This window comes from Taurulus bubalis, assembly GCF_910589615.1.
Source record: "Taurulus bubalis genome assembly, chromosome: 12".
In the NCBI taxonomy this organism is placed as follows: domain Eukaryota; kingdom Metazoa; phylum Chordata; class Actinopteri; order Perciformes; family Cottidae; genus Taurulus; species Taurulus bubalis.
Genome location: NC_136600.1, coordinates 16,685,526 through 16,713,229, shown reverse-complemented (window position 1 = coordinate 16,713,229; position 27,704 = coordinate 16,685,526). Strand labels below are relative to the sequence as shown.

Below are 27,704 nucleotides of genomic sequence, written 5' to 3'. Positions count from 1 at the left end.
AGAGATGATTGTAGAATATTGCTATTTTGGAATCTGTTTTATTTGTAAACTACATTTCTATAAATAATAATAACTCTCAATATATGTTTATTATGGTGTAGTATATTTGTTGAATTTTTTATTTAAAAATATATATTTTGGTTGACAGTATTTCTCATTCTATATCATGACATTATCATAAAAACATGGCTATGAAAGCCTCTAGGGAGATACTTTATTTTGAAAAACAAAGAGGCCGGAAGTCACTGTCGTTAGCTCCGATGCTAACTTCATAGTAGAGTTGCTTCTCTTTGTCAGAGGACTGACTTCCGTTTTCATGTTTGGTCCAGGTTTCTGGAATTTACTATCTAGTGAGACTCTGGGCCATCTCTTGCTTTGATTAACAGAAGTTGTGACTTCGTGTTTTCGAGACGGAGCTAATAAAAGGACCTCCTTTTCAGCCTGTTCAGAGTTTGAGCCCGTCATTTTATTTTATCCTTGAAAAACACGACTGTTTACCCAGCTAGCTGGCTAGCATCAGCCAGCTGAGTTAAATCACCTAGCATGTTTCGGTTCTTGAATGACGTTGATGACGACCCCTACATGATGTAAGTACTGACATTAATAACGTTTTGTTGGGACGCTGTAATCCCTACGTGCTCTGCAGGAGGTGGAAAATGTGCATGTTGCCATGCTGAGTGATATTTTCCCACTGTGCTTTAAGCAGGTACCTAACGTTGCTCCAGCCAGCTGTGGGGGCCTACAGTGGTCCACCATATTGGATAGACAATAACAAAAAAAAAAAAAAAAGCTGTCAGACCGCTGAAGCATTTGGATAACCAATCAGTAGCTAAAAGGGCCAATTATCACTACTTGTAGAACTTCCCTTTCTTTTCCAATTAAGTTTGAGAGTGGGATTTTGCTAATTGATGGCAGTGGTTTCATGGTCTCGGTACTGGAACAGCTTTTACATACCGGTACCTGAAGAGTATCCCCCCCCACACACACACACATTTGACAGATCCATGAAACCATCCCTTTGCTAGAGAAGTTTACATTCATTGGCATTCACAAAACACTGATTTGGGGTTGAGTAAATCTGGATCTGCTGATCAGTTTATCGACTTGCTGCACACACACAGGCAAGCTTTACTTATTAGTTTCAAATCATGCAATCATATTTAAACTTTGGTGGTGTCACAGTGAGCAACAGCCCCCTTTATAATTGCAAGACAACATAACATGCTTGTCAAGGGTGCAACTACAACATATTTCTAAATGTTCCTATTTTCTTGATAAATCCATGTATCTATAACATGTCAGGAAATGGTGAAACAATCCTGTTCTAGTTTCTTACTGCCCAATCTTCGAATATCTTGTTTGTCCAACCAAAAGTCCGAACCCCCAAAATTTTCCGTCTATCATCTGTATCAAAGAAAAGCATCAAGTCCTGCAATATGAGATATTGATCAACTAATTGAGTAGTTGTTTAAGCTCTTCTTTGACGTTCTTGAAAACAAAACAACACAAAGAGCGGCATACACAAATGTATGTCAACTGGAGTTGAACCTTGATAACTAAGTTATTTTTGATAAAAAATGAACCTACAACAATCTTGACAATCTATTAGTCATGCAAGTCATTTTTCAAGCTTTGTCTATTTGGAACTTATTGTTCTGGACATCTTTTTGTAGAATATTATAAATGGATTATTATTAATACAAATTACTTACAATTATTAACCAAATAAAACGAGATCTAAAAAAAATAATTCCAATAATCTATAAATGGTAAAACAAAAAAATATATAATTTAAATCTATACATATTTGATGAAAGAATAAATAAACAAGATTACAAATCTGACTGGGCTTTTTATACCAACCTTCTGTACAAAACATAGTTCCATGGACACTTCAAGTTTGACAAGCTCACTCCCCCGTGTTGTTGTTTTATAGTTACAAGGCTACACCCAGTTAATCCACAAAAAGTCACCAGAAGTCAAAGTGTTTCAGTGTAATCTGTGATTTCTTCTAGGGATCCATTTGCAGCTCACAGGCAGCAGATGAGGCTTATGTTTGGACCATTTGGAATGGATCCCTTTGCTCTCACCCCCCAGATACAAGCACCCCGTGTACCACGCAGACAGGTAACTGTCCGCCATGTTGACGGGCTGTATTCATGTGTTATGTTGATTTTATGTGTATGATATCCACATTAGTTTATCGATTGTATTTGTTACGTTTATTTTGAGATGTACATTTCTTTCTAGGCTGGTCCACTGACCCCCTTTGGCATGATGGGAATGGTGAGTAGCTGCTTATATGACCTCCTTCAATACCTTAAAAAAATAGAACAATGTTTAATTTGTTATTGCAGATTACACATGTAGCCTTCTATGAAGTGACAGTGTGATCAAACATTACTTGGGCTTCAGGTGGAAAGCACAGTATTGGGTGAAAAGTGGACTGCAGGCATTCTTGTTTATGATCACATGAACTAAGGTTAGGATTTAAAATAGGTTGCGGTATGGTCTAGATTGAGTTTTTAAATAAGGTTGCGTTAACCAGAGTTTACATAGATATACTTCGTAAATGCACAATGAGGTGAGAACAGACGAGTCTGTGCTTAACTTTTTTCACCATATCAACAGACAAAACACAAAATAATATGATGACAAGACTCAAAAGCGTGTTTTATGCATCTTCTTGCTCTGAAAATGAGGTTGAGGGGTTTAAAGGATGATCCTTGTGGCATTGAACTGACAATGCATGCTGCTGTTTCAGAGACCTGTTTATACTTGATGTATCATTAAATGAGATTTTAAAATATCTGTTTAAATTTATTTTTGCAGGGAGGAGGAGGAGGAGGCGGGTTCATGGATATGTTTGGCATGATGGGAGAAATGATGGGAAATGTGGTAAGTAGCTCTGTCAACCAACTTCAAATAAATAGAAAGTAATTACCTCATGAATGAAACCTTTGTTTGAACAGTACTACTTCTATTTACTCTTTATTATTTTTCTTCTTGTAGGAAAGGATGTCCGGTTCACCGAACTGTCAGACGTTTTCCTCATCAACAGTGATCTCCTACTCCTCTTCAGACACCGGGCCTCCTGAAGTTTATCAACAGACTAGTGCGACGAGAACAGGCCCAGGAGGGGTGAGAATACCTTGTGAATACTTGTTGAAATGGTTATGGTAACACCTAGGGAGTGCTGATGAGTGACAACTCAGTAGACCTCCAAGGGCAAGCCTGACTGGACATGTTGCCGTCATGCTTTCTTAGTCCAGGCGTGACTGTGGCCTTCTGGCCTCGTAACCCATGAAATCACCAGTAATTGTTGTGACAATAACTAGATAATGTACACTATAAACAATAGAGTTGTCATACAAGTTCATTCAGAGTGCGGAGCATCCGGCTTGTTTTAGTAAACCGAGTCCTCACCTTTTTCCCTGCAGATCCGTGAGACGCGACAGTCGATGAGGGACAGTGAAAGCGGCCTCGAGCGTCTCGCCATTGGCCACCACATCGGAGAGCGTGGACACGTAATGGAGCGTTCACGAAATCGTCGCACTGGAGACCGCGAGGAACGACAAGACTTCATAAACCTCGATGAGAGTGAGTCGTTGGGCCAGAAAGGGATTGCTGATGATGGGGGATCCACTATTCTTGTTAGACGCCGATCATGCGGCAGTGGCACGAGATATGTTGTTTGTGTCACTTGACAACCTGCCCTGTGTTCCTGCTAGCTGATGCTGGAGCGTTTGACGAGGAGTGGAGGAGGGAGGCAGTACGATACGTCCCCCCGACTGCCCGGGGGCTGGAGTACGGCCGAGATCGACGAGGAGGAGGCCAGCAGCTGGCTCTTACTGCCCCTCCTCCTAGCTCGCCGACCCCACCCGGCCATCGGCTCGAATCCCCGAGACACCGCCAGGCCCAAACCCGTCCGCGTTACGACTGGTGAGAGGTAAGAGTGAGTATTTAGTGCAGCTTTGATTCTCAGGCCTGGATCAGTTGAGTCCAGCCTGACCTGATAGGTGGGTGATGGGTGGTTTTAACATTGTCACCATTACGATTTGAGCACTGACTGTTTCTTCATTGCTGTAAAATATCCTGTTCTTAATAAGCTAATTTAAGGAATTCTATTAAAAAAGATATCTTATATTCATGATTGAATATGTTTTGCCCAATATAATTGTATGCATTTTGTTTAAATTGCCAAATATCCGATCAATATAGGCTTTTAAACTCCAGTATCAGTATCCAATATCAACGAGTCAGGCTTATTTTTTTTCCTGGATCAAAGTTCATGAAACAATGTCATGGTTTTCACAACACGTCTGAAACATTACGTTTCAGCTTCTTTTCCAGTTAGAAACGTAATCATAAGGACGACAAGCTGCAGAGAAGATGTAAGCACACAACGTTTGGTCTAGATATAATGCAATAAAAGGCAAACAAGTGAATTATTTTTATGAAGCCCGATATCGCCTCTTAACGGGAGAAATATAGAAGAAATCTCAGAACGAGCAAAAGAGGAATCTTTAGTGTAAACCTATGAAGAATATGGATCCACAAGGACGTCACGCAGCTACCAGTGGCCGCCAAAGAGAAGTTGTGAGACAAGACGGAGCTGCCAACGCTTTTAAAATGATGTAATTCTGGTAACAATGAGGCTCCTACTATATACACTGGATAATAACGACTATAGGCATGTTGCACTGTGAGAAGGGTCTAATGAACTCGCACTGAACAATAGCAATGTTCTTTTTTGTATGTTTTTTTTTTCCAAATATGTTCACAATGCAAGAGAACATGCAGATCATACAGAGCACACTACATTAAACATTACAGAAAATGACATGACAAGTTAGTAAAAAGAAGAAAAAAATACACAATTGGATGAAATAAAACTAAAGAAAAAAAAAGGTTGGTGCGTAGGATGACACGGCACAGAGAGATACCGCAATGACACAGTGCATAATGTATTCACAGCTCCAAATAGTTACAGTCCTATGGTACCGTTAGTGTTGTACCCATGTACTCAAAATAAGGCTACCAGATTTTCAAAAATAACTTATATTTCTTTCTGAGACTATATGTAATCTTTTCAAGAGGAATACAACTGTTCATTTCCACAGACCATTTGTCGATCGATGAGAGTGGGCGAATCAGACTTCCAAGTCATTGCTATACATTTCCTGGCCACACATAAAGCAATTTCTGCTAATCTAATTTGGAGCTTTGTTAAAGACCTGTTGAAAGTTGTGAAGTTTCTCAGTAAACATAGCTCAGGATCCAATGAAAAGGTAACCCCTGTGATCTTAGTTAAGGCATTACAAAAGTCCTACCAAAAGGACATCACCTTCGTGCAAAGCCAGGTACAGTGTAGGGAGGAGCCAACGTCTATACCACATCTGAAACACATTTCTGACAATTCAGGTTTGGATTTATGTAGCTTCTGTGGGGTGAGGTACAGTTGATGAAGAAAATGATAATGCACAAGTCTGTACCGGGCATTAACCGTTGCTGACAAACTGTTCTGGCACAAATCTGACCAGAGTTGTTCATCAATTGCTATATTCAAGTCTGATTCCCATCTCATCCTGGATCTGTGTAATCCTGGTTTTGGGCCCTCATTCAGCAACATGGAGTACATTTTAGAAATAAATTTGCACACATTTCCATCATGAAGCATTTTTCCCACATTAGTTAACACAGGTAGAGTCATTTCAGGGCCCAGGTTGGAGGTAACAAAAGAAAGTCATACTTCCTCTTCAGTTCTTCAAAAGACATGAGACGTCCTTTATTAAAGCAATCTTTAGATGCTGTATTCCCCTGTCATGCCTAGTCTCCAGAATCTTATTATTTAGAGTACACGTTAATTTAATCTCAGAGGTGTCTCAAATTCAGCCCGAGATTTTGTTTAACTTCATACCATATTTTAAAATGGGGTTTCATAAATAGGATTATCTGTCCCGTTGGATATGGTTTTGGAGTTCTATTTATAAATAAAATCCTTCTTTCAGAGGATGAAGTCTAATTTGTATCCAAGAGGGGGCAGCATCACCGTCACGCTTCTGGGCTGATAAATAATATTTTTTAAATTGGGCAGTCGAAAACCTCCTAGACTATAATCCCATGTTAGTTTTTCCATTGACACCCTTGGGATTCTACAGTTCCATTAAAAACTGTCTAACGTGTTTGTTGAGTGCTTTAAAGAACAATATCAATGTTGAGTCATGTCAGATTGTCTGTTCAATATTAAAGCTAAATACAGCAGTCCCATTGGGAGAATTTGTTCTTAATTCTTTAATACGGTCGGAATTCTGCAACGAGCTGTCTTCGTGCACCAAACCGTTGAATTGGCTTTTGTTACATGCGTCTGTCATGCAATCTTCTTTTAACATGTTAAACATTGTTCAAGTGAATGCTTTTGATTCCATCTGTCCTAACAAACACTTAGGCCTTGGTTGACTCTCCCTGCAGGTGTCACACTTGGGCGACTAGATGAAAGAAGTTGAGGGAAGATTTCCCCGATGCTGTGAACCACGCTGAAGATGGAAGTTGATGATTGTCACAACTGCCCGTCGTAAATGTTTGATATGACTGGACTGTCTATTCATGAACATCATACACACACACACACACACACAAACAACAGAACCCCACACGCTTGATAGTTACATTTACAGGTCTCCTTCTCTACTGCTACACTCAACACACACAATCTGAACGCACCCTTGTGCAAACATGGGTATAACTACACTCACTTTATATATACTCATTCTCAAAACTTGACATGTGTTTTTGCCCACTGCACTTAAGTGCTACAGTATACAGTACATAGATCTGCTGTACAGTCCATTTTATGTTTGTGAAGACACTAGTGTGTCAGTGAATTGAATTGTATACTGTTAACCAATTAATCTAACTAAATAAAAGTTCATTAAACATTGTTAGATAATAATAAAAATGTGTCTCTGTTGTGGTTGTTTGAGATGTCATGCCTTGTGTAATAAATCAGAGTGTTTTCTAAAACCGTATTGCATAACTCATCAACGTACAGCTGCAAAGCAATAATGTATTCAACTTGTTCTGCTGTTCTGTAGTTGTTTTAAGAGTGATTGGTTCTCTGCTGATGTCGAGCATGCTCTAATTCTGCTGCTTTAGTTCATTTTTGAACTGACAAATCAGCTGAATGTATTTCCCCCTACTGCATGTGCACGTATCAGTGTGCTCCCTCTTCCCTCTGCCACCATGTCTGCTGGTCATGTGACATCCAGATGGAGCACACAAGTGGAGCAGCCAATGAAAACCTTCTGTTTTGACAAATCACTCCCATAGCAGGCTGAGGCTCCCTGCCTGCCTCCTGTTCTGGCTGCTGTGTCTTTAATTACATCTAAGACTATTTTTAAAACGCTCATCCTTCCCCCAACATGCGCCGCTTTCGTCACCTGTCTACCTGTCTTCCTGTCTCCTTTAATCTCCGTCATTAGATCTCTAAAGTTCTCCCACTAGGCAGCTCGTTTTGTGCGTCTGTCTTTGCTTAGATGTATCCTCCTCACCGTTTCTTTGTTCTGATACATTATGCATCCACATCTAAAGTATTCAGATGTTTCCATTTTCCCAGCAAAGTGTTAACTTTCCAGCCATTTGTTTGCAGGATAACATTACTGCCTGGATTTGGCTGCAACCACAGATTAAATGTTAATGTTAGCAGTTTCCTGGGGAAATATTTGCACGCGTCTTGACTGCTACTGCGATGTGTTCACTGATGAGCAGATGTACACTCAGCAAGCAGTGCCAATCAAATGACAGGACTTGTGGAAAGTCAGGAAGACAATATAAATGGAAATAGAGTCCAGTCCACTAAGAAAGGTTCGCTACTGTGAAAATCACAACATATATTTTCCTGCAGTTTCGCTAAAACAGACATGCATGTAACTCCTGCTATTCCACTCTGTCCCTCTTTCCGCTCTCCTCTCCCGGTTCCCTCCCCTCTTCGTCTTCCAATGACTCACGCTCCCCCTCCCCCCGGGGTGTCATACGCCTCCCACCTCCCCGCCTCTCCCTCTCAGTCGCCCACATCCGCTCACTTTCTCCACTCGCCTTCAAACAAGCTGCAGGTAACGTTTAAAAAGATTGATCTATTTCTTCATTCCCCCCATCCCTCTAAAACCTCCTCCCTCGTCTTCTTCTTCCTCCTCCTCCTCATTTTCCTCCTGTTCTGTGTTTTCTCACCGCCTCATCTCTCCATTGGTCCATATTCTCAGTCACAGACCTAAACAGCACAGACATTGAGCTGGCTTGTGGTCCGGAACAGGTTGACAGTAGATTCATAAATAGGTATGCGTTTTTAGCTTTGGATTTATGTTTCCTGTGTATATGCGCTTGTTTGTGTGTGCCAGCATCTTCCTGTAGGCAGCATCTTTTCCACAGCTTTCCATCCCTAAGGCTGCGTCACTATCATCACAAGGTAAATGTGGGGAAGAGGAAGATTGTCAAGTACTTGTGACTAATGTGAAATTGAGACTGTAATAAAATGCATTTTTGACATCTGCTTATTCCTATTTTCATACTCATCTGTCTATATGTACACCAATTCCCTTTCTCATCCCTGTTTTTAAGCCCCCAAAAAAGAAATGATCGTCTGATTTTTTTTGTTTTGTTTTTTTGTTACAGAATGTCCATCGTGAATATTGTTGCCAGGGAGATCCTGGACTCCAGGGGAAATCCGACTGTGGAAGTCGATCTGCATACCAGCAAAGGTTAAAAACCTTTTCCGTTAATAATTGCAGTACTCATGTACTGTGTTTGTACTGTCCGTTGTGATTTTGTCTGACAACGGGCTTGACAGTAAACCGTTTCTTATCTAAACCTGGAAAAATATCCATGTTGTATTCGCACAAGCTCACCTTCACCTTTGACCTTTCCACCTCTACGCATGTCCCGTCTCTCCCCCCACCGACCATCTTCTCTCCATTCCAGGTGTGTTCAGGGCCGCTGTGCCCAGCGGTGCATCCACCGGCATCTACGAGGCTCTTGAGCTCCGAGATGGAGACAAGACTCGCTACAAGGGCAAAGGTGGACATTTGTATTGAGATGTGTCGTCTGTGCTTTTGCTTTGAGCATTGTCCAATCGGGTTTTGTGATATAAAAGTGGACTGACAGTATTAGATTTCCATGGCTTCACATATCTTCTGTCCTGCTGTCTAAGGTGTAACCAAAGCTGTTGGTCACATCAATGACACCCTGGGACCTGCCCTCATCCAGTCTGTGAGTATCAGAATTTGATCATTTTAAAGCTAAAATGGCCGAGCAATATATTTCAAGATTGACGATTTCTGACTTTTTCTTTTTCTTTCAGGGAATCAATGTGTTGGAGCAGGAGAAACTGGACAACACCATGATTGAAATGGACGGCACTGACAACAAATGTAAGCCTCGTTCACATCTCATGTGCAGTGATGGCATACATGTGTGATGACATGTTTCCGCACCAGTGCTCACTGACTGCACTCATGTGTTGTGTGACTGCTTCTGTGTTTCTTCCAGCTAAGTTTGGGGCCAATGCTATTCTTGGAGTATCACTGGCCATATGCAAAGCTGGCGCAGCAGAGAAAGGTGTCCCCCTGTACCGCCACATTGCTGATCTGGCTGGAAACGGAGAGTTGGTCCTCCCAGTTCCTGTGAGTCCTGTTTTATTGTATTTGATGTGCAAACATCAAATTGAATACAAGCTCATCTCTCGTATCTGTCTCTCACTTAGGCTTTTAATGTGATCAATGGGGGCTCCCATGCTGGGAACAGACTGGCTATGCAGGAGTTCATGGTACTTCCTGTAGGGGCGGAGTCTTTCCGTGATGCTCTGCGTATGGGGGCGGAGCTCTACCAGACACTGAGAGAAGTCATCAAGGAGAAGTACGGTCAGGATGCCACAAATGTGGGAGACGAGGGAGGGTTTGCCCCAAATATACAAGAGAACAGTGAAGGTAAGCGCAACCACATGGGAAATAATCTCCTTCCCTTAATTTCCTGTAATGTTGCGTCTTTCTGTTTCTCTTCGTCAGCCCTGGAGCTGATTAAAACGGCAATAGAGAAAGCAGGCTTCACAGACAAGGTGGTGATAGGAATGGATGTTGCTGCTTCAGAGTTTTTCATTGAGGGCAAGTACGACCTGGACTTTAAGTCCCCGCCCAGCGCTGCCCGCAACATCAGTGGTGAGGAGCTGGCCAGCATCTACCAGGGCTTCATTAACAACTACCCAGGTGTGTATTCTGATGTGTGTGAGTCAAATGGGTCAAACACTTACAGCTGTTGTAATTAAGAGAACATGACGTGGACAATTCATCGTGGAATAAGGCAAATGCGTTTCCACCGATCACTGAGCGTCCAGACACAGGTCTCAGCTTCAGTTTTAATATTTTTCATATTTCTACAACTGCCACATTTCTTAGATCACATTTTAGACAGATAAGCTATGGGAACCAGAGAGCTGGATGTCTCCACAGCCCTGTCTCTTCTCCCGACACTCGGGCCTGTTAAAGAGGTTTTAATTATGCGCTACAGTGCACATTTGGCAGGCAGGGACCTATCCTGATGTGGCTCTTTACCCTGTAAATGGTGTGCTTCCTGCATGTGTGGGCATCTGTGTGTGATGCGAGTGCATTTTAAGACATTACTCCCATCAGAACCTTTATTGTCGATGTCACTGGTGCTCTAGTCAGATTAACGTGGAGGTGAGTAAAAGAGAACATGAGGGCTTCACAAAGGTTGTAATATTAGACTCATGCAGAAACATGATCTTACTCATTTCTCTTTTTTTTTCAGTGGTGTCTATTGAAGATCCTTTTGACCAGGATGACTGGCCGGCTTGGTCACAGTTTACAGCCTCAGTGGGCATCCAGGTACACTTCACCCTCGCTATCTGGAAGTAAATTTGTGAGGTCCTAGTATTGCACTTCCAACCATGAAAATAGTCCAAATTGATGGTTAGGATATCTATTTTTTCAGTTGCTACTATGGCTGCAAAATGCCATAATGAAAGTCAATAGCGTATTTTATTGTCTCTCTTTGCCCCACATTTGTAATGCAGACTGATCTTTATTGAATACAAATGGATTTACTGGGCTGAGTTGACCTGATACCATTACTGTGAGTAACAAAACACACTTCAATCTGCCTGTAACTTTGTTGCATAAATTGTGCAGGTGGTTGGAGACGATCTGACGGTCACAAACCCACGCAGGATACAACGAGCCGTCGAGGACAAGGCCTGCAACTGCCTGCTGCTCAAAGTAAACCAGATTGGCTCCGTTACAGAGGCCATCAAGGCGTGAGTTTGGGTGTATTTGATGCATAGACAACACATGTCTGTGTACATGAGAGAGCATGCCACGAGAGAGCATGCGTCATATTTATATTAATTTATACTTCCCTTGCTTCTCAGGTGTAAGCTGGCCCAGGAGAACGGTTGGGGTGTGATGGTGAGCCACCGCTCAGGAGAAACAGAGGACACTTTTATAGCTGACCTGGTGGTTGGTCTCTGCACTGGACAGGTAACACACACACACACACACACACACACACACACACACACACACACACACACACGGAAGTGCTGTCTGCTCTCTATTTACTAATTTAGTTGCCATAAGAATAAAAATTCTTCATTACATGTAATGACACACATTTTGAATCAGTAGTTGTCCCTTTGACACAGTGCCTTCAGGAGGAAATAGAAAATTAAACACTGCAACGTTTCACTGCAAGAACACATTTTGGAAACAGGACAATACGAAACAATAATACTTGTGCTTTTGCAACAGTGCAATAGCAGCTCAAGTAATAATGTAATATACAGAAGTGGAAGGCATTGTAATTTTAGCTATACTATTAAATAACTATGTACTTGTCAATCAGATCTTAAGGAAAACAAAGTACACATTTGCTGATTACAGCTTCGAAATGCTATTATTACAGAAGACTGCTTCTCCATGAAATGTGAATACCTTTGGAGTAGTTGCCATTATTTTAAACACTATACTATATAGATGTGATTTATCTAAAAAAGAAAGCAATCAAAAGATCACTTGACTTTAAATATGCGTTGCTTGCTGTCCAAATACCAAGGGTTGATGTACCTGTAACTCTCTGATGCTTGGTATTTGTGTCTATACCTTTTAGATCAAGACTGGAGCTCCCTGTCGATCAGAACGTTTGGCCAAATACAACCAACTCATGAGGTGGGTGTTCATAGCTCGGTAGGTTTATGTATAGAAAACACTTACACCACTTTTATATTTCCTTCTTCTTTCCTTCTTTGTTTCATCTGCTGTTGTCTTCTTTCATATTCATATGCCTGCTCGACATTTCTATCTATTTTCTTCCTCACTGTCCTCTCAGAATTGAGGAAGAGTTGGGTGACCAGGCTCGCTTTGCTGGACACAACTTCCGTAACCCCAGTGCCCTTTGAGTGCCAGTACATTAGCAGTGGCACATAAGAAAGCACCCAAGCATATGAATATAAAGTTATTTTTCCCTGATGGGCACATAGTAATGCAATCGTTACACCTATTGTTACAACTAATTTGTTTTCAAATGACTAAAATGCACAGTTAATGCACTGTAACTACAGTATATGACAGACGCTTCAACGAGTGACTTACTTAATTGACTTCAGTTGGTTGCAGCAAATACTGAACAAAGCCTAAAGAAGAAAAAAAAGTGTTTCACCTCTCAGCGGACGAGCACTTCACCATGTGCCCTGTTGTTTCTTCTTCTTCTTCTTCTTCTTCTTCTTCTTCTTCTTCTTCTTCTTCTTCTTCTTCTTCTTCCTCATGTCATTTCTGATGTGAACCCTCAGCAGCTTGCTTTAAAATTGTATCTGTCACTTTGTCTGTCTATAAGGTTATGCTTAATAAAGAACTGGATTCAAGTTAACTCGAACCAAAGCTCTGTGTATTGATTTGAAGGGGTGTCTTTGCTGTGTCATTTAAGTCTTTTGCATGAAACGTAAATCATCACTGAATCAAGTATGACTGAAAAAACACTTTTGCACTGCTCATTTGAAAGAAGAAATATATATTCAAACATGTTGCACTTCTGGCTACACTGAATATTGATGTCACAGCAGGTGCTGGACAATTCTTACAAAAAATATTGTACAGGAAAGAAAGTGAAGGTCATTCCTGCTGATAAAATTATGAAAACAAAATATGAAAGAATCCTGAAGGAATTTAGAAGGAATCCCACAGAAATTCAAGAGGAATACTCAGAATTATAGAACTATAAAGGAACTGAAGGCCAGCCTTCATACTTCTGCATCTGCAGAATGACAATTGCAAAACATATGTATAATCTCTTTGTCCAGTTGACTAATCGTTAAATATTTACCACAGGCATCTAGGACATCTGTAACAGCGAGGAGCAATCTGCTGCACATGCAGTTGTCCATTAAACCAACAACGTAAATACTGGATATAATCAGTTGTCAAAGGCAACACAGTACACACACACACACACACACACACACACACACACACTTGAAATGTGATCTACGTATGTATAATATGTAATATGTGTGTGTATATATATAATATTGTATACATAATATGTATTACATATTTGTTACCGATTAATATTATTTGGTTACGTTACATTAATTACTTTAGGTTGGAATATCCCTATATATACTTTATTCATCCCAAGGGGAAAATGTGTAGCAACAGCAAGCAAGTTACAGAGTAAACATAACATTAAGTATGAAAATACTCGATATATACAATACAATAAAACAGCAGAGCAGAACATATTCAATTTAAGAAAATTAAATAATAAAGAAAATGCAGGAATGCATAATATGGCGACCTCGGTTTCACAGCTGCTCCCTGATAACAGCACGTGAGTTGTCGCTACGTGTAAACGTCGCGCGGCTGTAGTTTAATTATCAGGCGCGTGCTGATCGTTGCTATCTGAGCAGCAGAGGGAGCGAGAGCGCGCGACGAGGCCTCGGTGCCTGTCGCGCCGGGCTGCTGCTGATGATGATGAAGGAAGGCCGGAGCCGCACATGCGCAACTGGTACAGTCTCCGGCCCGGTTTCCATGGTTACCACACAATAGGAGACGGGACAGGGGGCTGCGTGAAGAGGGGGTGGGGGGGAAGAGAGCGACAGCAGCGGAGCGGAGGGAGGGAGGAGGAGGTCTGCAGAGCCGCTTGACTGGACACACCGCTGCAAGCTTCCCCCCAGACAGACAGACAGGCAGACAGACAGACAGACAGGCAGACAGACAGGGAGCCGCTGGACACACCACAAATCACACAACAGAGGGCACAATTGAATTGTTCGTTTCTCAATTGTTTAATTATTCCAAAACGAGTTGGAGCTCAGCTGAGTCACTGACATTGTCATTAAAATGCACTCAGATGAGGCTGCGTGTGTTTTCTCTTCAGTCCACCTTTCAGCTCGTTGAAATAAGTGCGGCATGAGAACAAAGACCTATTGGACACTTCTTCCCCTTCAGGGTTCGTCGCGAGACGAAGCCGAGCAGCGAGTTATTCCGTCTGAAGCGGAGTCTCTCCATACAGTAAAGGTGACTCTGGAGGGACTCGGCAACAGAGACACAGAGAGAGACCCTCCCTCTTGATCCCCTCCCTCTTCACAGTTTTGGCCCTCTCCCTGCGCCTCTCTTCCTCCTTCTCCCTGCCTCACTACTCCCTCCTTCTCCTCCTCCTCCTCTATCCTCCCCCTCACTCCTCATGCAAATCACGCCCTCTCCTCTCTCCCTTTCTCTCACCCGACGTGCATCTCTCTCTGGCTCACCCCTCCGCTAAAAAAATTGTGACTGTAAGACCGGAGAGGGGATATAAAAAAAAAGAAGAAAAAAGTGCAAGTCGTCTTAGAGGAAGAGGGGGAGTAAGCAGGGTGGGAGAGGGGGTGGGGGGGGGGCAAAAAAAGAAAAAAAGGGGGCGAAAGGGGGTGGGGAAGAGGGTACGCATCAATTTGTAGTCTTCAGTTGGCACCCCTGTTTTTTTCTCCTGCAACGAATAGAAAGAGGTTCGTCTGCATTATTGTTATTATCCGTGCCCGTTGCAATATGAGCCAGCACAAGCCTCTGTTGACAGACGCCTGGGCTCTGAGGTGTGCGTGTCAGCGTGCAACATAAAACGACAAAACAGAGTGAGAGAAAGGAAAGGGAGAGTGAGAGTGAGAGCACGCATCGCTGGATACCATAGGTAAGTGAAAGGGGGGAAAAATGGATGCTTGTACTGTTTATTTTGGGCTATTCCTGCTGGCCACGTTTGTCCTCTCCCTCCCATTTTTTTCCTTTGTGCTTTAATTATCGTCATACTCCTGCGTTGTGGCTAAAATTGCGTCCCGATGAATTAATGGTAATAGGGTGCACGACGCGCACCCACATTCCAGCGAGGAAAAGGGAAGGGAGAGCCGGTGCGAAATGCCATGATTCGCCATTCCATATCATCTTTCTTTTTAGGATGTGCAGCGTCTGGAAAGCAGCACCGCACGGGCATCCATTCTGATTGTGAATATGTATGTGCCGCTGAACACGACTCTGCCCGTCGGAGGTGGACCGTGTTCCCCCGTGCTAGTCTGAGAGGCAGCTTTGGCCGGTCTCCTCTGCGTGTGTATCAATAACATTTCGCAGGAAGAAAGAAGAAAGAGTCGTTGCAGTGGCTCGCTCGCTCGCCGGTGATGTAAGCAGAGCAACTGCATGCTGCTGCTTTGCATCGCATTCAGTGGTCAAATTTGTTGATAATGCATATGGGCCGTGTGTGCTCGCGTGCACAAGCGTGCAAGCGGACTAGTGGTTTTAATGCTGTTGCATGTTGGTAATGTGTTTGCGTCCTGGTTGTTTACTGACCATAACCAGGGACCTGCTGCCAGTGGACCACAGACAGGCCAGTAGCTGCCACCTGTAACTGAGATGTTTTATGTACACAGTAACCCACTGGGCCCTGGATGATTCCTGTATGATGAACTTAGTCATATGTGTGTTTATAAGACTGACTGTGCACATACCGAATTGCCTATAAATACATGTGGTGTGTTTTTTTTCTATTCTGCATATGAAGTATGAACAGTGATTTTACTCTGATTGGATCAGTCACTGCAGCATGCACTAATAATTAATGCATAGCCATGTGTAGTGGAGCTGCGACGGGATTTACAGGATTCAAACACACACAAATATTTGGATGTGGCTCCTTTATTTACCGGCTGCAAAACAGAGTGTACAACAGCTCTTCTTACTGCTCGGCCAAATATATCTTTTCTTCTTACATCCAGTGGCGTGGACTATTTATATCCTCATTCAATATACATGAGCCATTTTTTCATCATAGTGGTACATGAATGAATGGATTAGGCCGGTCCCTGCAAAGTAGTCCACCTATGTTGTCAGACACACCCAAATGGATGAAGGATCTTGAAATTGTGCATATCCCTAATGGCTGGCTGAATGGATAAATAAGAATGTGATTCTGCCAGCCATAGCCAGGTCATGTGGGTGAACCACAAGTAGCTGTGGGTTTTGGCTGTTGTGGTGTAGGTGGAAGGAGGGGGTTGTGGGGGGGTGTGGTCCCATATCCTCAAGATGTTTGCGGGAGTCTTCTGTAGGCCGCCATCCAAAATGCAGTCTAACAATCAGTCTTTTCTGCTCCGCTCTTTTTTATCTGCTTGTTTTTCGACGTTATAGTATCCAATTAACAATACTCAAACCAGTGCATTCTGGTAGTGTGGGTTAACCGATTGTCCATGTGGATTTCTTTGCTGCCGTGGTGAAGACAGAAGGCAGAGAGGAAACAGTTTGGGGCGCAGTGAAAAGCAGTTGTTTCGATAAGTGTAAAGCATGCTGGGAATTAAAATGTTGCAACAGTGCTTTTGCAGTTTTAAACTCAGAGGTTTTCATAATGTCACAACTGCACACATGGTGCAGATAGCAAACAGCATTGTTTAACACCACATTTGTACTAATGTTCTTCAGCAAAACATTGCATTCTTTGAAGGATTTCCAATGCAGATACATATCAAATAATGCCTTCTTTGTGTATGCTTCTTTCCAGGTTTTGGTAGCACTCATGGTGTAACACACAGCCCAGTCCTTAACCAACAGGAACCAGTTCAGTCCCTGCAATGGCTTGTGTTGTAAAATGGTAATTTTAAAGAAGAAATAATGAAAACACGGACACACAAAGAATCGGTATGAACAAGGCCTACATTATTTTTTTTCATTGAGGTCAGGGATTGTTTACCTGCCTAAAGTAGTACATTTGGGAATGTGTCTACATCATTAATTAGTTCAATATGTGATCATATTAAAATAACCTAGATGACTAAAATGTAATTTATTCCATTGGTTGTAACAGTCCACATTTATGTTTCATTCTTTCCTCTGCTTACAATTCCTTCCTCTTTTCTGGGCCTTTCTCTCTATTATGGCCTGTTCTTCTTTTCACCTCCCTCACATATTTTATTCTCCACTTGTTGTTGTTCTTTCTACATCCGAACTTGATTTGAACATATTTGACTTCTTTTATTATCATGTATGAACTCTTGTTTTCCCCACATTCAACACATCTCTTAATTATCTCTGCATGTCTGCGTAAACCTGTAATTCTTCATTATTTTAACATGTAATGCTTTCCCATCCTCTCCATATCTTGCTCATTTGCTGGACTCTGGGTTTGCAGATGCCCATGCGCAGTGGGCGCCGGCGGGGGGCGAGTGAGGAGAGAAGGGGCAGACGGCCGCACACCAGCCCCACTCGCCCTGAACGCAACGATAGACAGACGGTTAGCACCTCTTATTTTATTTATTTTCTTCTGTGTCGTTGTTTTTTTGTTGTGTATTGTATTGTGTGTGTGTGTGTGTATTGAGAGTATGTGTGTGTGCTGTCAGTGCATGAGTCATCAGTATGATTGCCACAGACGTACCCTTGCAGGGTCAGTATTGTTTGATAGTGTGTTTTACAACATAGCACTTTGAAATCTTTGATGTTTAGTGTTTGACATTGTGTGTGTGTGTGTGTGTGTGTGTGTGTGTGTGTGTGTGTGTGTGTGTGTGTGTTTGTGTTTGTGCATGCATGCATGCAAGTGTGGCTTAAGTTCTAAAATCAGCCATAGGCTTATTAGGGATTCAAAGGCATCACTACAGAATTAAAAGTCTTGTGTTGTTTTAGCAAAGAGGTGCTGGTGAGGAATTGGCTGGAAATCGCTTCAGTCGCAGATCACAAGGGCATGATTCATCAGAGAGTGAGGGGGAGGAACTTGTGTCTCCTCCAAAGAGGCAGAAAGTTCAGGTTTGTGTTACATTGCATCAACCTGTTATATAAAGACTAATTACAAAGCTTTGATTCAGCTAAATCATCCAAAAAGTAACTGTCTAAACTGTTAAGAGTTTTATTCTTGGCTTCTACAATATAACCACGTTCACAAAATTTACATTTTTACCTCATCCAGAAATGCTCTTTTTTTGTCAGGATTCGGCCTCTACCCCAAACCCTCCAACATCAACACACTCGACTGACAGCTCGGCTCCTTCTACTGTCCCACCTCCAACCTCAGTTGCCAGCCAATCCCGTGAGAGCGACAATGAAGATGGCCAATCCCAAGGCAGTAGGAGTTCAGTTGTAGGGAGCCTGGCCAATAGTAGCAGTAGTCTGAGCAGTGGGCGGGATATAGACCAGGACAATCGCTCCTCGTCCCCAAGTCTCTCCGCTTCCCCTTTGGGTAGCCTGGACTCTGATTTCGATGGCCCCGACTCACCAAAGCAAGGAGAGAGGGAACGAGAGAAGGGCAAAGAGGGAGGAGTGGTGAAGGTGGCGGGAGACGATAGGAGAGTGCAACGAGAGGGAAGAGGGGAGGAGTCCTGTGGAGACGGAGAAAAGCGGGAAATGGATGCACGAATTGAAGACTGTCCGTCTCTTAAGCCCTCTTCCACTCCCTGCTCTTCCTCTGGTCTGACCCCCTCTCTACGGGGAGCAGGGGATTCATCGAATGACAGCAATAGTGGGAGGAAGTCCTATTTCTCTCTGGACTCCAAACTGATGTGTAAAGTTGAGTACGGTGGACCGACGGGCGTTGACGGTGCACTTAGTGGCAGCAGAATGAATTCCAAAGCCAGCACACAGTGTGTGACCAAGACCACTATCCCAGGAGGAGATTTCTCCCACAGCAGCCCCAATATTCCCCACTCTTTACCCCCTCCTCTTCCTCCTCCACCTGCACTGAAGCCCTTGGAGCTTGGGGGACAAAACCTACCTGCTGAGGTTAAGATAGAAAGAGACAAAATAGAAAAGGCAGACAAACTCCTGGACAAGGCTCAGTCGACTCCTCCTTCTCTGTTGCCACAGACCGGCCCCCAGCAGCCGTCCCAGCCTCAGACCCAACCCTCCGCCCACCCTCACCACTACAGCTCCACCAGCTGGCAGGGTGGTACAGCCACCGGTTGCCAGGGGAGCTGGGGATACACCCGTTACCCTGGCAACCACCACCCACACCAACCACAGCACCAGCCCCCCGTGCAGCAGCAGCAACTTCCTTCTGTTTACAACCCTCCATCCTCTCGCCACTCCTCCTCCCACCCCTCTTACCTCCCCCATCCTCACCCTCAACCCCACAGGGAGTACCTTCCCAGGTACGCTGGAGGGGGAGGGGACAGAGAGAGGGGGGCTGCAGGAGAGCGGGAGAGGGGAGTGAGGGGGGAGTGTGCGGGGAGGGAGATCAACAGGGAGTTCTCTGCTCCCATTGGCAACAGCAGCAACAATAGTAGCAGCGGGAATAACAGTAATACTGCTTGTGGTGGGATGGGTGGGTCCAACAGCATCCAAGGCAGGGAGTTTGCGGGTCTGCCAGTGGGTCAGAACCGGGACTTCCAGGGTTCTGGGAGGGATGGACCTAACCTAGGTCCTGAAAGAAGAGACTTTGGTCCAGGTTTCAGAGACAGGGAGCGAGAAAGGGAAAGGGAACGGGATGCAGGGAGGGAGTTTCCTATGCCAAACCAAAACCAGAGTAGAGACTTTGGCCCCAACGGAACTGGAGGGGGGCATCCCAGAGACAAAGATGGAGGCAGATGGGGGGAGTTTGGGGTTCAGACAAGAGAGGTTGTAGGCAACAGTAACCCAAACAACAACTCCCTTCCCCAGGGAAACCCCCCAAGTTCAACCGGCGGGCTACCTGCCACCCCCATGCTGAACCGAGACCCACCTGCATCACCCCAAAGCAATCCAAGTCACCCTTCCCACTCTTCCCTTCCCCCGCACACCCACCCACATCCCCCAAACTCATCCAGCCGAGACTTCCCTCTTACCATGGACCAGGCACAAACCCCTCCCTCTGGAACAGACCACTTTCACAGAGAGTATCCTCCCACAGGAGGAAAAGACTTTCCTGCGGGAGCTCCTGCTTCCACTGGCACAAATCGAGAGTACCTCAGCCCCCCTCGGGTGACTCCAAATTTGGGAAGAGAGTATTCGGGGCCTGTAGGAACCCATCACCCACACCCACCTCACCCCCATTACCAGTCTGGGCCCAGAGAGAGAGACTCAAACCTGCGAGATTCTGCTTTGTACCAAAACCGTGGAGGGCCAAATCAGCCTCCTGCGCTGTCTCCTTCCTCCTCTTCCAGCCATCATGGACACCCTCCAAATACTCCATATGCCCCACCGCCACCTCAGCCTCCTCTAGCCCCACCTCAGACCTCGCACACCCAGCCACCCCCATCAGGTATGGCCCCCAATGTACGTCCCCCACACTACCAGTCCTCCGCCCAGACTCCTCCAACACCTCTATCTCCATTACCCAGCCCATCCACAAATCAGATGGCAGGCTTCTCATCTTTTCCTCCTGGCTCCTCATCTGGACCCAACATGTCGCTTCCCGGGCCAGGTGCATCACCTGGATCTCGTCCCTCCCCTTTCCATGGTACTTTGAACAGCCACCCTCCCTTCAGTGGAACGTACCACTCCAATGGGAGTGGCAGTAACATGGCTAACAGCAATAGCAACAGTAGCGCACCCAATAGCAGCAATACCAACTCGCTCTCACCTCAAAATGTCTTAAAAGGACCTCCACCTCTTAGTAACTCAGCCAACAATAACAGCATTTCGACCCCTGCCTCCAGTTCTTCACTCCCTGGTGGAGACGGCCATTTGGATTCGGGCCCACCTCCCATACCTGTTATCAAAGAAGAACCTATAGAAGAAAGGGAGGAGACTGAAAGCCCACCACCAGTGTTGAGAAGCCCCTCTCCTGAACCCAAACCTGTAGACATCCCCATCCACGCAAGCCAATCAGCCAGGTAAAGTCAAAACAACATCGTCATCCTATTTGAGGTTGTCAATATGTTGCTCTCTTCAGTCCCTCTGTATGTGACCAGATGGGGTTAACAGTAACGGTGATTATGATGTGACTCTCACTCCTGAAGGGTGTAATGATATTTTACTCTGCTGCGTCACTTGTGTCCAGGTTTCACAAGGTCCTGGACCGTGGCACCGGGAATTCCTGCGCCCGCAGTGATGTACTCTTTGTCCCGTTGGACGGCTCCAAACTGTGGAAGAAGAGGAATGAGGTGATTGAAAGGGCTCGCAGGGAGGTCGAGCAGCGGGCCAGAGACCTTAGAGAAAAAGAAAGGGAACGGGAGAGGGAGCGTGAGCGTGAGAGGGAACTGGATCGACATCTACAGGTGTGCACTTTTTAGTGTGATAATTATGCAGCATGTCAGATTTTATGGATTTGATGTAGATTAAATTGGTAATTTTAACGGGAGGGGAGTAAAGCAGATCACGGCAGATGTGATTTACTGTCTTTTACTGTTTTCTCTGCAGCAGCAGAAGGACATCAACGCCGCTGGAGGGGGTCGCCAGGGCTCCTCTCTCTTCTTCCCCTCTTCGTCTTCTATCATCCTCGACCCATCTTCTTCCTCTTCCCCTGGCAACTCTGTCTCCCACCCTTCCCATCACCCCCAGCATCATCCCTCACACCCGCATGCTCACCTTGCTCAAGCCCACCATCTCCACCCATCCCTTGCTCACTCCATCCCCCACTCCCTCCTTATGCCATCCATGGGTGGGACATCAACAGTCGTTGGCCCTCAGGGAGCCTTGGGAATAGGTTTAGGAGGTCCATATCTGGGCCCTGACACACCAGCGCTGAGAACCCTGAGCGAGTATGCTCGCCCTCATGCTATGTCTCCACTTGGGGCAGCAAGTCGTGCCCAGGCACACCATGCGCAAATGCACCATGGCCATCCCCACGTCCACCCCTCATTCTTCCTTCCTCAGTTCCAGAATCATGGTGTAGGCCACCCACATCACCTGCCAACTGATGCAGCTACAGCTGCAGCCATCTTGGGTTTTCTGTATGGTGGCAGCCTTGAAGGGGGTCCAGGTGTTGGAGGCCACGCTGGAATGGCAGGAGGCCCAATACCTGGAGGGATTGGAGGTGCAGGGTTCGGAGGAGTCGGCTTTCCTCATGCAGTGGCTGCACATCGAGAGCGAATGAAGCAAGGATTTGAATTTAAGAGTGATGACCGGATTTACCAACCAGGGGCCATGACTGATCACGCTGCTTTTGCCCTTGCTCACTCTCACTCTCATGCCCATGCTCATGCCCATGCCCATGCCCATGCTCATGCTCACGCCCATGCCAATGCCCATGCACATGCACACGCACATGCACACGCACATACACATGCACATGCACACTCCCTGCTACTTGGAGGAGGTGCAGCAGGAGCTAATGAGGTGACACTCTATGGCACTCCTCCTCCCTCCGCTCCCACTGGCCCCCAACACCTCCAAAGCCCGACCCTTGCCCCAGTAACTCGACCTCCCAACCCTCCTGCCCCTCAGTCCCTGTCCAATCCACCCCCTTCATCTCTCCTAACACCCTCTCTTCCCTCTCACCCATCATCCGCACCACCGGCTGCCCCCCCAGCCCCAGCAGGCCCTGCTGCTCCTCCGCCAGCTCCTCCTCCACCAGCTCCACCAACGTCTAATGCCTCCTCACTTCATCACCCGGTCCCTCATTCTTCTTTTCCCAGCTCCCTGTCCTCTCATCTGCCACCAGCCACTGCTCCAGCCGCTCCCCCTGAGAACTACCCCACTCCCACTCGCTCTCCCGCCTTTGAGCGGGACAGGAGTGGGGAAAGAGAGCGGGAGAGGGAGAGAGACAGGGCAGCTTTGCCGGCCTTTGGGGACAGAGAGCGAGAAAGAGAAAGGGAGAGAGAAAGAGAAAGGGGAGGAAGTGGTGGAAATGGAGGAGGAGGAGGAGGAGGAGGTGGAGGAGGAACGGGAGGAAATGGAGGTGGAGGAGAGAATCTTGGGCGTCTTCAGATGTTGAACGTGACACCTCATCATCACCAGCATTCACACATCCACTCACACCTTCACCTGCACCAGCAAGACACAGGTACTAACCACTTCTGATACAAATGCTCCTATTATCAGTGTAAACAGCCTTGATATTATTCAGATGTGTTACTATGAACACATTTTGTAGTAAAAAATGAATTGTTGATAGTTGACGCGTGCTTGCGATAAGGCTTCATATGCAATTACCATCCTCCATTATTGTCACGAGCCTCACCGTTGTAGTGGATGACACAGTCCTTCTTTAGGATGGGTATTGTAGTTTATATGGAGTCAATCCCACATACACCATGCTGTAGTGTATGCTGGATTGACACACCACATGGGTCTTATGTGTTTATCCGTTTTGTTTGAGAAACAGAACAACAGTTTTAATTTTTTAATAAAATAATTAAACAATAGGCTTGGGGTTGTTTTCCACCGACAGGACAGATAACTGCTCTTCGTTGGAATTCTGGACAGTAAGAAAAACAAAGCCAGCTTTATCCTTTAACTTCAATTTGAATAGTTTTATATTTGTGTAGTTAATCATTGAACAAAGGTTTTCTTTGATTTCAAATGATATTGGGTCATAGTTTTCTCCGAGTCATTTGACTCATTTGTAACAAAAGTTCTAAGCTTTAAAGTTCAAAGTCCCTCAAGAGATGTTATTTTACTCAGATCTCAGTGTAGTAACACCAATCAGCAGAAATATATGACAACAATCGGGAGACTTTTGTCTCTTTGAAAGAATTAATGTTGAAAGTAAAATGAAAACCTGCTTATTAATATTTGAGGCATCAGGATGGGGTATTGGTTCGCATGGTTTCTCACAGTAAGAGGGTTTATGGTTCCAACCTGACGGCCAGCTTGGGCCCTTCTGTGTGGAGTTTGCATGTTCTCCCCATGTCAGCGGGGGTTTCTCCTGTTTCCTTCCCGTCCAAAGACTTGCAGGCTAGGTTATTTAGGTTAATTGGTGACTCTAAATTGCCTGTAGGTGTGAATGTGAGCATGAATGGTCGTTTGTCTTTATGGCTCAATTCCAATCTGCTTCCTGCAACCTCTTCCGACTCACTTCCACTTGGAGGGTCCGCCATATATAGTGCCATCCCAAACCAGTTAGCGGGGAGTGGAAGGGGGTTATAAAAGAGTCAGTCTACATCAATACTGATTTAACCCTACTGACCACGAGCAACGCCATTTTGTGTTTGTCATGGAACCCACTCCCTACAGATGACTACCAGTACACATATTTACTCATAAGCTGCTCAAACTAAGATAGACATTTCATATTGTCATACTGTCATATAGCATTTGTACACAATACAGTCATAGACACTATTTTCAGCATTAGTATTTACACCGTTACACTGTTAATACATTGTAGTATAATGCATATATACTTTACATACTTTATATTTATATACTTATTTATTATTTTGATACTTTCTCTACGTTCATGTATATATGCTATTCTAGAATGGGAGCAACTGTAACGTCACACCATTTTTTCCACCTGATATTCATGTATCTCTTCCTTGCTGGAGAGAGGGACATTCGTCCTGGAACTTGCAGCTGTATTTATGCCTCCGACTTAAAAAAGATGCTTCATTCAGCTGTGAGTGTGAGAACAAACAGAGGAAGGTGTTGGGGCCGGATTGGAATTGGGCCAATGTTTCAGCTCTGTGATTGCCTGGCGACCTGTCCAGGGTGTACCCCGCCTCTCGCTCAATGTCAGCCGGGATGGGCTCCAGCCCCTGCAACCCTGTAAAGAATAAGCTGTAAAAGATAATTGATGGATGGAAAATAGTATTTGGATTTCACAATTAAACTTTATCAAAAGCCATTATGTTCACTGACTCCGCACTGCCTCCAGAATCCAGAATTCTTTGACTTTATTCGATTGTCTCAGCTGCTCATGTGTTACCAAGAATCAGACATCTCTCAAATGTAGCATAATGTATTAATGTTAATGTATTACATGCTGTGTGCATTATCTTTGTTATAATTTGACTCTTATTAAATATCTCCTGTATTTCCTATTACATCACTGGCATCCAGCGACGGGCGGGGTACACCCCCTGATGGACCCGTTGGCGTCGGGGTCTCCTTTGACACGTCTCCCTTATCCAGGAGCCACACTAGGCACCCCCATCCTGGCTCACCCCCTCACTGACAGCGAGGTGCTCCGCCAACAGCTGTTCGGTGAGGAGAAGGCTCCTCGTCCATGTACTTGTTCAGTTTTTCTCTCTTAAAAACTCCATAGTGCTAAAAAAGTTTATGAAGAGAGTTTTTGAATATGATGACGATGATTGACCTTGGGATCCTTTCGGCTCCATTATTTCTCTATTTTCCTTTTGTATCCCCACCTGCTCCTCCTCTTTCCGCTTCCTCTTTTTTTTTTTTTTTTTTACTGCTTTGTAGGTGCTCCTTTCCGTGATCTGCCCCAGCCGTCCTCCCTCACTGGTCCCATGTCGGCAGCCCATCAGCTCCAGGCCATGCAGCAGGCCCAGAGCGCAGAGCTGCAGATCCAGAGACTGGCCATGGAACAACAGTGGATCCATCACCATCACCACCACTCCCTTACCCAGGACGAGTATTACAGGTACAGAGGCTGTGGTTGGGCCTCTGTTAATGCAGCAGAGACAATATTCTGTTTCCATTGCTGATTCATCTTTCGATAACAATGAGTCATTTATAAACATAGTTGTAGATAATTTTCGCACTATCCTAAAAAAGTTGTTCTCAGGTCTAAACCTCACCCAAGACCCAAATATATGTTGTCTATATATCTATATTTCATCTTTAACTTATCGTTAGCTCACCAGGTTAATACAATTCATTGGCTAAACACTTTCCCTCTCCCCATTGTGAATCTACTTAGGCCAATAACTTTCATGTATGAGAGAGACAAACAACAATGACCTAAATTTGACACAAGACCTGGTACTTTATTGGGAAGCGTCAAGTAGCAGAAATTACATTTTGATCAACTTTTAACAAGCCGTAATCAGTGTTTGAGTTGACAAACAACACAGATTAATAACACTCCTACCCAAGGTCAGTAATACTGACATTTGGCAGCCTTGGGCGTGTGCACAAATTGTTGATTAGTTTGTTACAAATAGCCTGTAAAAGCCAGCTTGGCTATGCGGCTTTGGGTGTTTGAGAAATGTTTGTTCCCTCTGTGCATATTTGATTCCTGAGAAAGGCAATCTAAGGATTCAAATACAGCTTTAAAAATGTATCACCAAAACAGCCATTAGCTGTGACCTTTAACTTCAAACTGCACTTTAACATGATTTCTCCTTTGACCTTTTAGTCACCTGAAGAAAGAAAGTGACAAATCCCTGTGAGGGAGGGGCACGACAAAGAGCAGCATGGAGAAAAACGAGGGAGAATGTGTGCAAAATGAAACGCAAAAGAAAAGCACTGAAAACAACGAAGGAACAAATACTAGAAATAAAAGCTGGACTAATACGAGGAATCCACTGAAGAAAACAAGAAGATTTTTGAAGGACTACCAAAAGAGAGAGGAGGGCGTGAAAATGTTGCACACAGTCCCTGCTATCTGCACCACGTTGAAGATCCAGACTCCGGCGCTTCCCTGCATAATGTTCTCAAACTCCAGTCCTGTTTTGTATCGTGCTCTGTACAGTATATTAGATGGGGGAGGCAATAGTGAAGTACAGTATGTGTAAAATACTTGATGCCAGAAGGAATGTGTACATGAGTCTCTTTTATGTCATTGCATGTAGCTAGGCGCTTATTCTGAACTGGTGGAACTTTTGGTTCTATTTTTAGTAATTACCCCCTCTTTTGTATCTGAGGGGCGTTCTATATGCATGAGACCAGCAATTTAGTGTTATGTTATGTTTATTATCAATAGTATTGTTATTATGATTAATGTTGTCTGTTTGTTGATAATGATATAATTATATATACAGTACATATTATTTGTATTATTTTTTTACATTTTCATGGTATGGCCGTCGTTTTTTATTTTTATTTTTTATTTTCAATTTACCTTGTGAAACAAGATGCAAATGAAGGCAAAAAAATCTGGAAATAAATTATAATCTTTTTTTGCTAGTCTCTGGCATGTTCATGTGTGCGCTATTCCCCCCCCCCCCCCCCCACATACATTCAGACTATTTGCCCCGTCTTTGTTTTATACAAGTCACTCATGCACAAAGCATATCAAATTCCTGACTCTCCTCCCCCTCCTCCCTCTCTTTCTGACTCCCCCCTATTTCTCTCCGTCCCTCCCTCTCTTGGTTGAGTGTAGCTAATAGGAGACACATGGGATGAGTGTGAGACATGGGAGTTGAGGCGCTCCAGTGAACACCAGCC

The 27,704-nt window shown here is 44.4% G+C and overlaps 3 protein-coding genes across 4 annotated transcripts; all 3 read left to right on the top strand.

The window, feature by feature from the left end:
- Positions 1-543: 543 nt before the first annotated feature.
- mlf2 (myeloid leukemia factor 2) lies at positions 544-6,991 on the top strand (the record flags this gene model as incomplete). Its single annotated transcript, XM_079227065.1, has 8 exons — positions 544-587; positions 2,016-2,127; positions 2,251-2,286; positions 2,842-2,898; positions 3,013-3,141; positions 3,441-3,600; positions 3,732-3,949; positions 6,472-6,991. 7 exons carry the CDS (start codon positions 544-546, stop codon positions 3,944-3,946), a joined length of 753 nt encoding a protein of 250 aa, XP_079083191.1. The 3' UTR covers positions 3,947-3,949; positions 6,472-6,991.
- Positions 6,992-8,667: 1,676 nt separating this feature from the next.
- Positions 8,668-12,910, top strand: LOC306744982 (gamma-enolase-like; the record flags this gene model as incomplete). 2 transcript variants are annotated; one of them, XM_079227700.1, is made up of 12 exons in its annotated part: positions 8,668-8,753; positions 8,974-9,069; positions 9,203-9,261; positions 9,353-9,422; positions 9,541-9,674; positions 9,755-9,977; positions 10,056-10,253; positions 10,816-10,892; positions 11,196-11,320; positions 11,435-11,543; positions 12,172-12,230; positions 12,391-12,910. In XM_079227700.1, 12 exons carry the CDS (start codon positions 8,669-8,671, stop codon positions 12,458-12,460), a joined length of 1,305 nt encoding a protein of 434 aa, XP_079083826.1. In that variant the 3' UTR covers positions 12,461-12,910. The 2 variants fall into 2 exon arrangements, with proteins under 2 accessions (XP_079083826.1, XP_079083825.1); XM_079227699.1 differs by lacking the exons at positions 9,203-9,261; positions 9,353-9,422 and having other exon boundaries at positions 8,669-8,753.
- A 2,114-nt stretch (positions 12,911-15,024) lies between these two features.
- Positions 15,025-27,429, top strand: atn1 (atrophin 1). The gene is made up of 10 exons (XM_079227137.1): positions 15,025-15,219; positions 17,068-17,204; positions 17,695-17,796; positions 18,183-18,302; positions 18,483-21,301; positions 21,469-21,685; positions 21,828-23,412; positions 25,413-25,580; positions 25,776-25,956; positions 26,674-27,429. The coding sequence occupies exons 2-10, from the start codon at positions 17,178-17,180 to the stop codon at positions 26,705-26,707; spliced, it is 5,253 nt and encodes a 1,750-aa protein (XP_079083263.1). The 5' UTR covers positions 15,025-15,219; positions 17,068-17,177; the 3' UTR covers positions 26,708-27,429.
- Positions 27,430-27,704: the final 275 nt, after the last annotated feature.

Excerpts from the sequence above, each read along its gene's own strand:
- atn1 (XM_079227137.1), top strand. The coding sequence starts at position 17,178 with ATGAAAACACGGACACACAAAGAATCG. Across the intron at positions 21,686-21,827 it reads AACTGGATCGACATCTACAG|CAGCAGAAGGACATCAACGC; the intron begins GTGTGCACTTTT and ends TTTTCTCTGCAG. Across the intron at positions 23,413-25,412 it reads CCTGCACCAGCAAGACACAG|CGACGGGCGGGGTACACCCC; the intron begins GTACTAACCACT and ends ACTGGCATCCAG.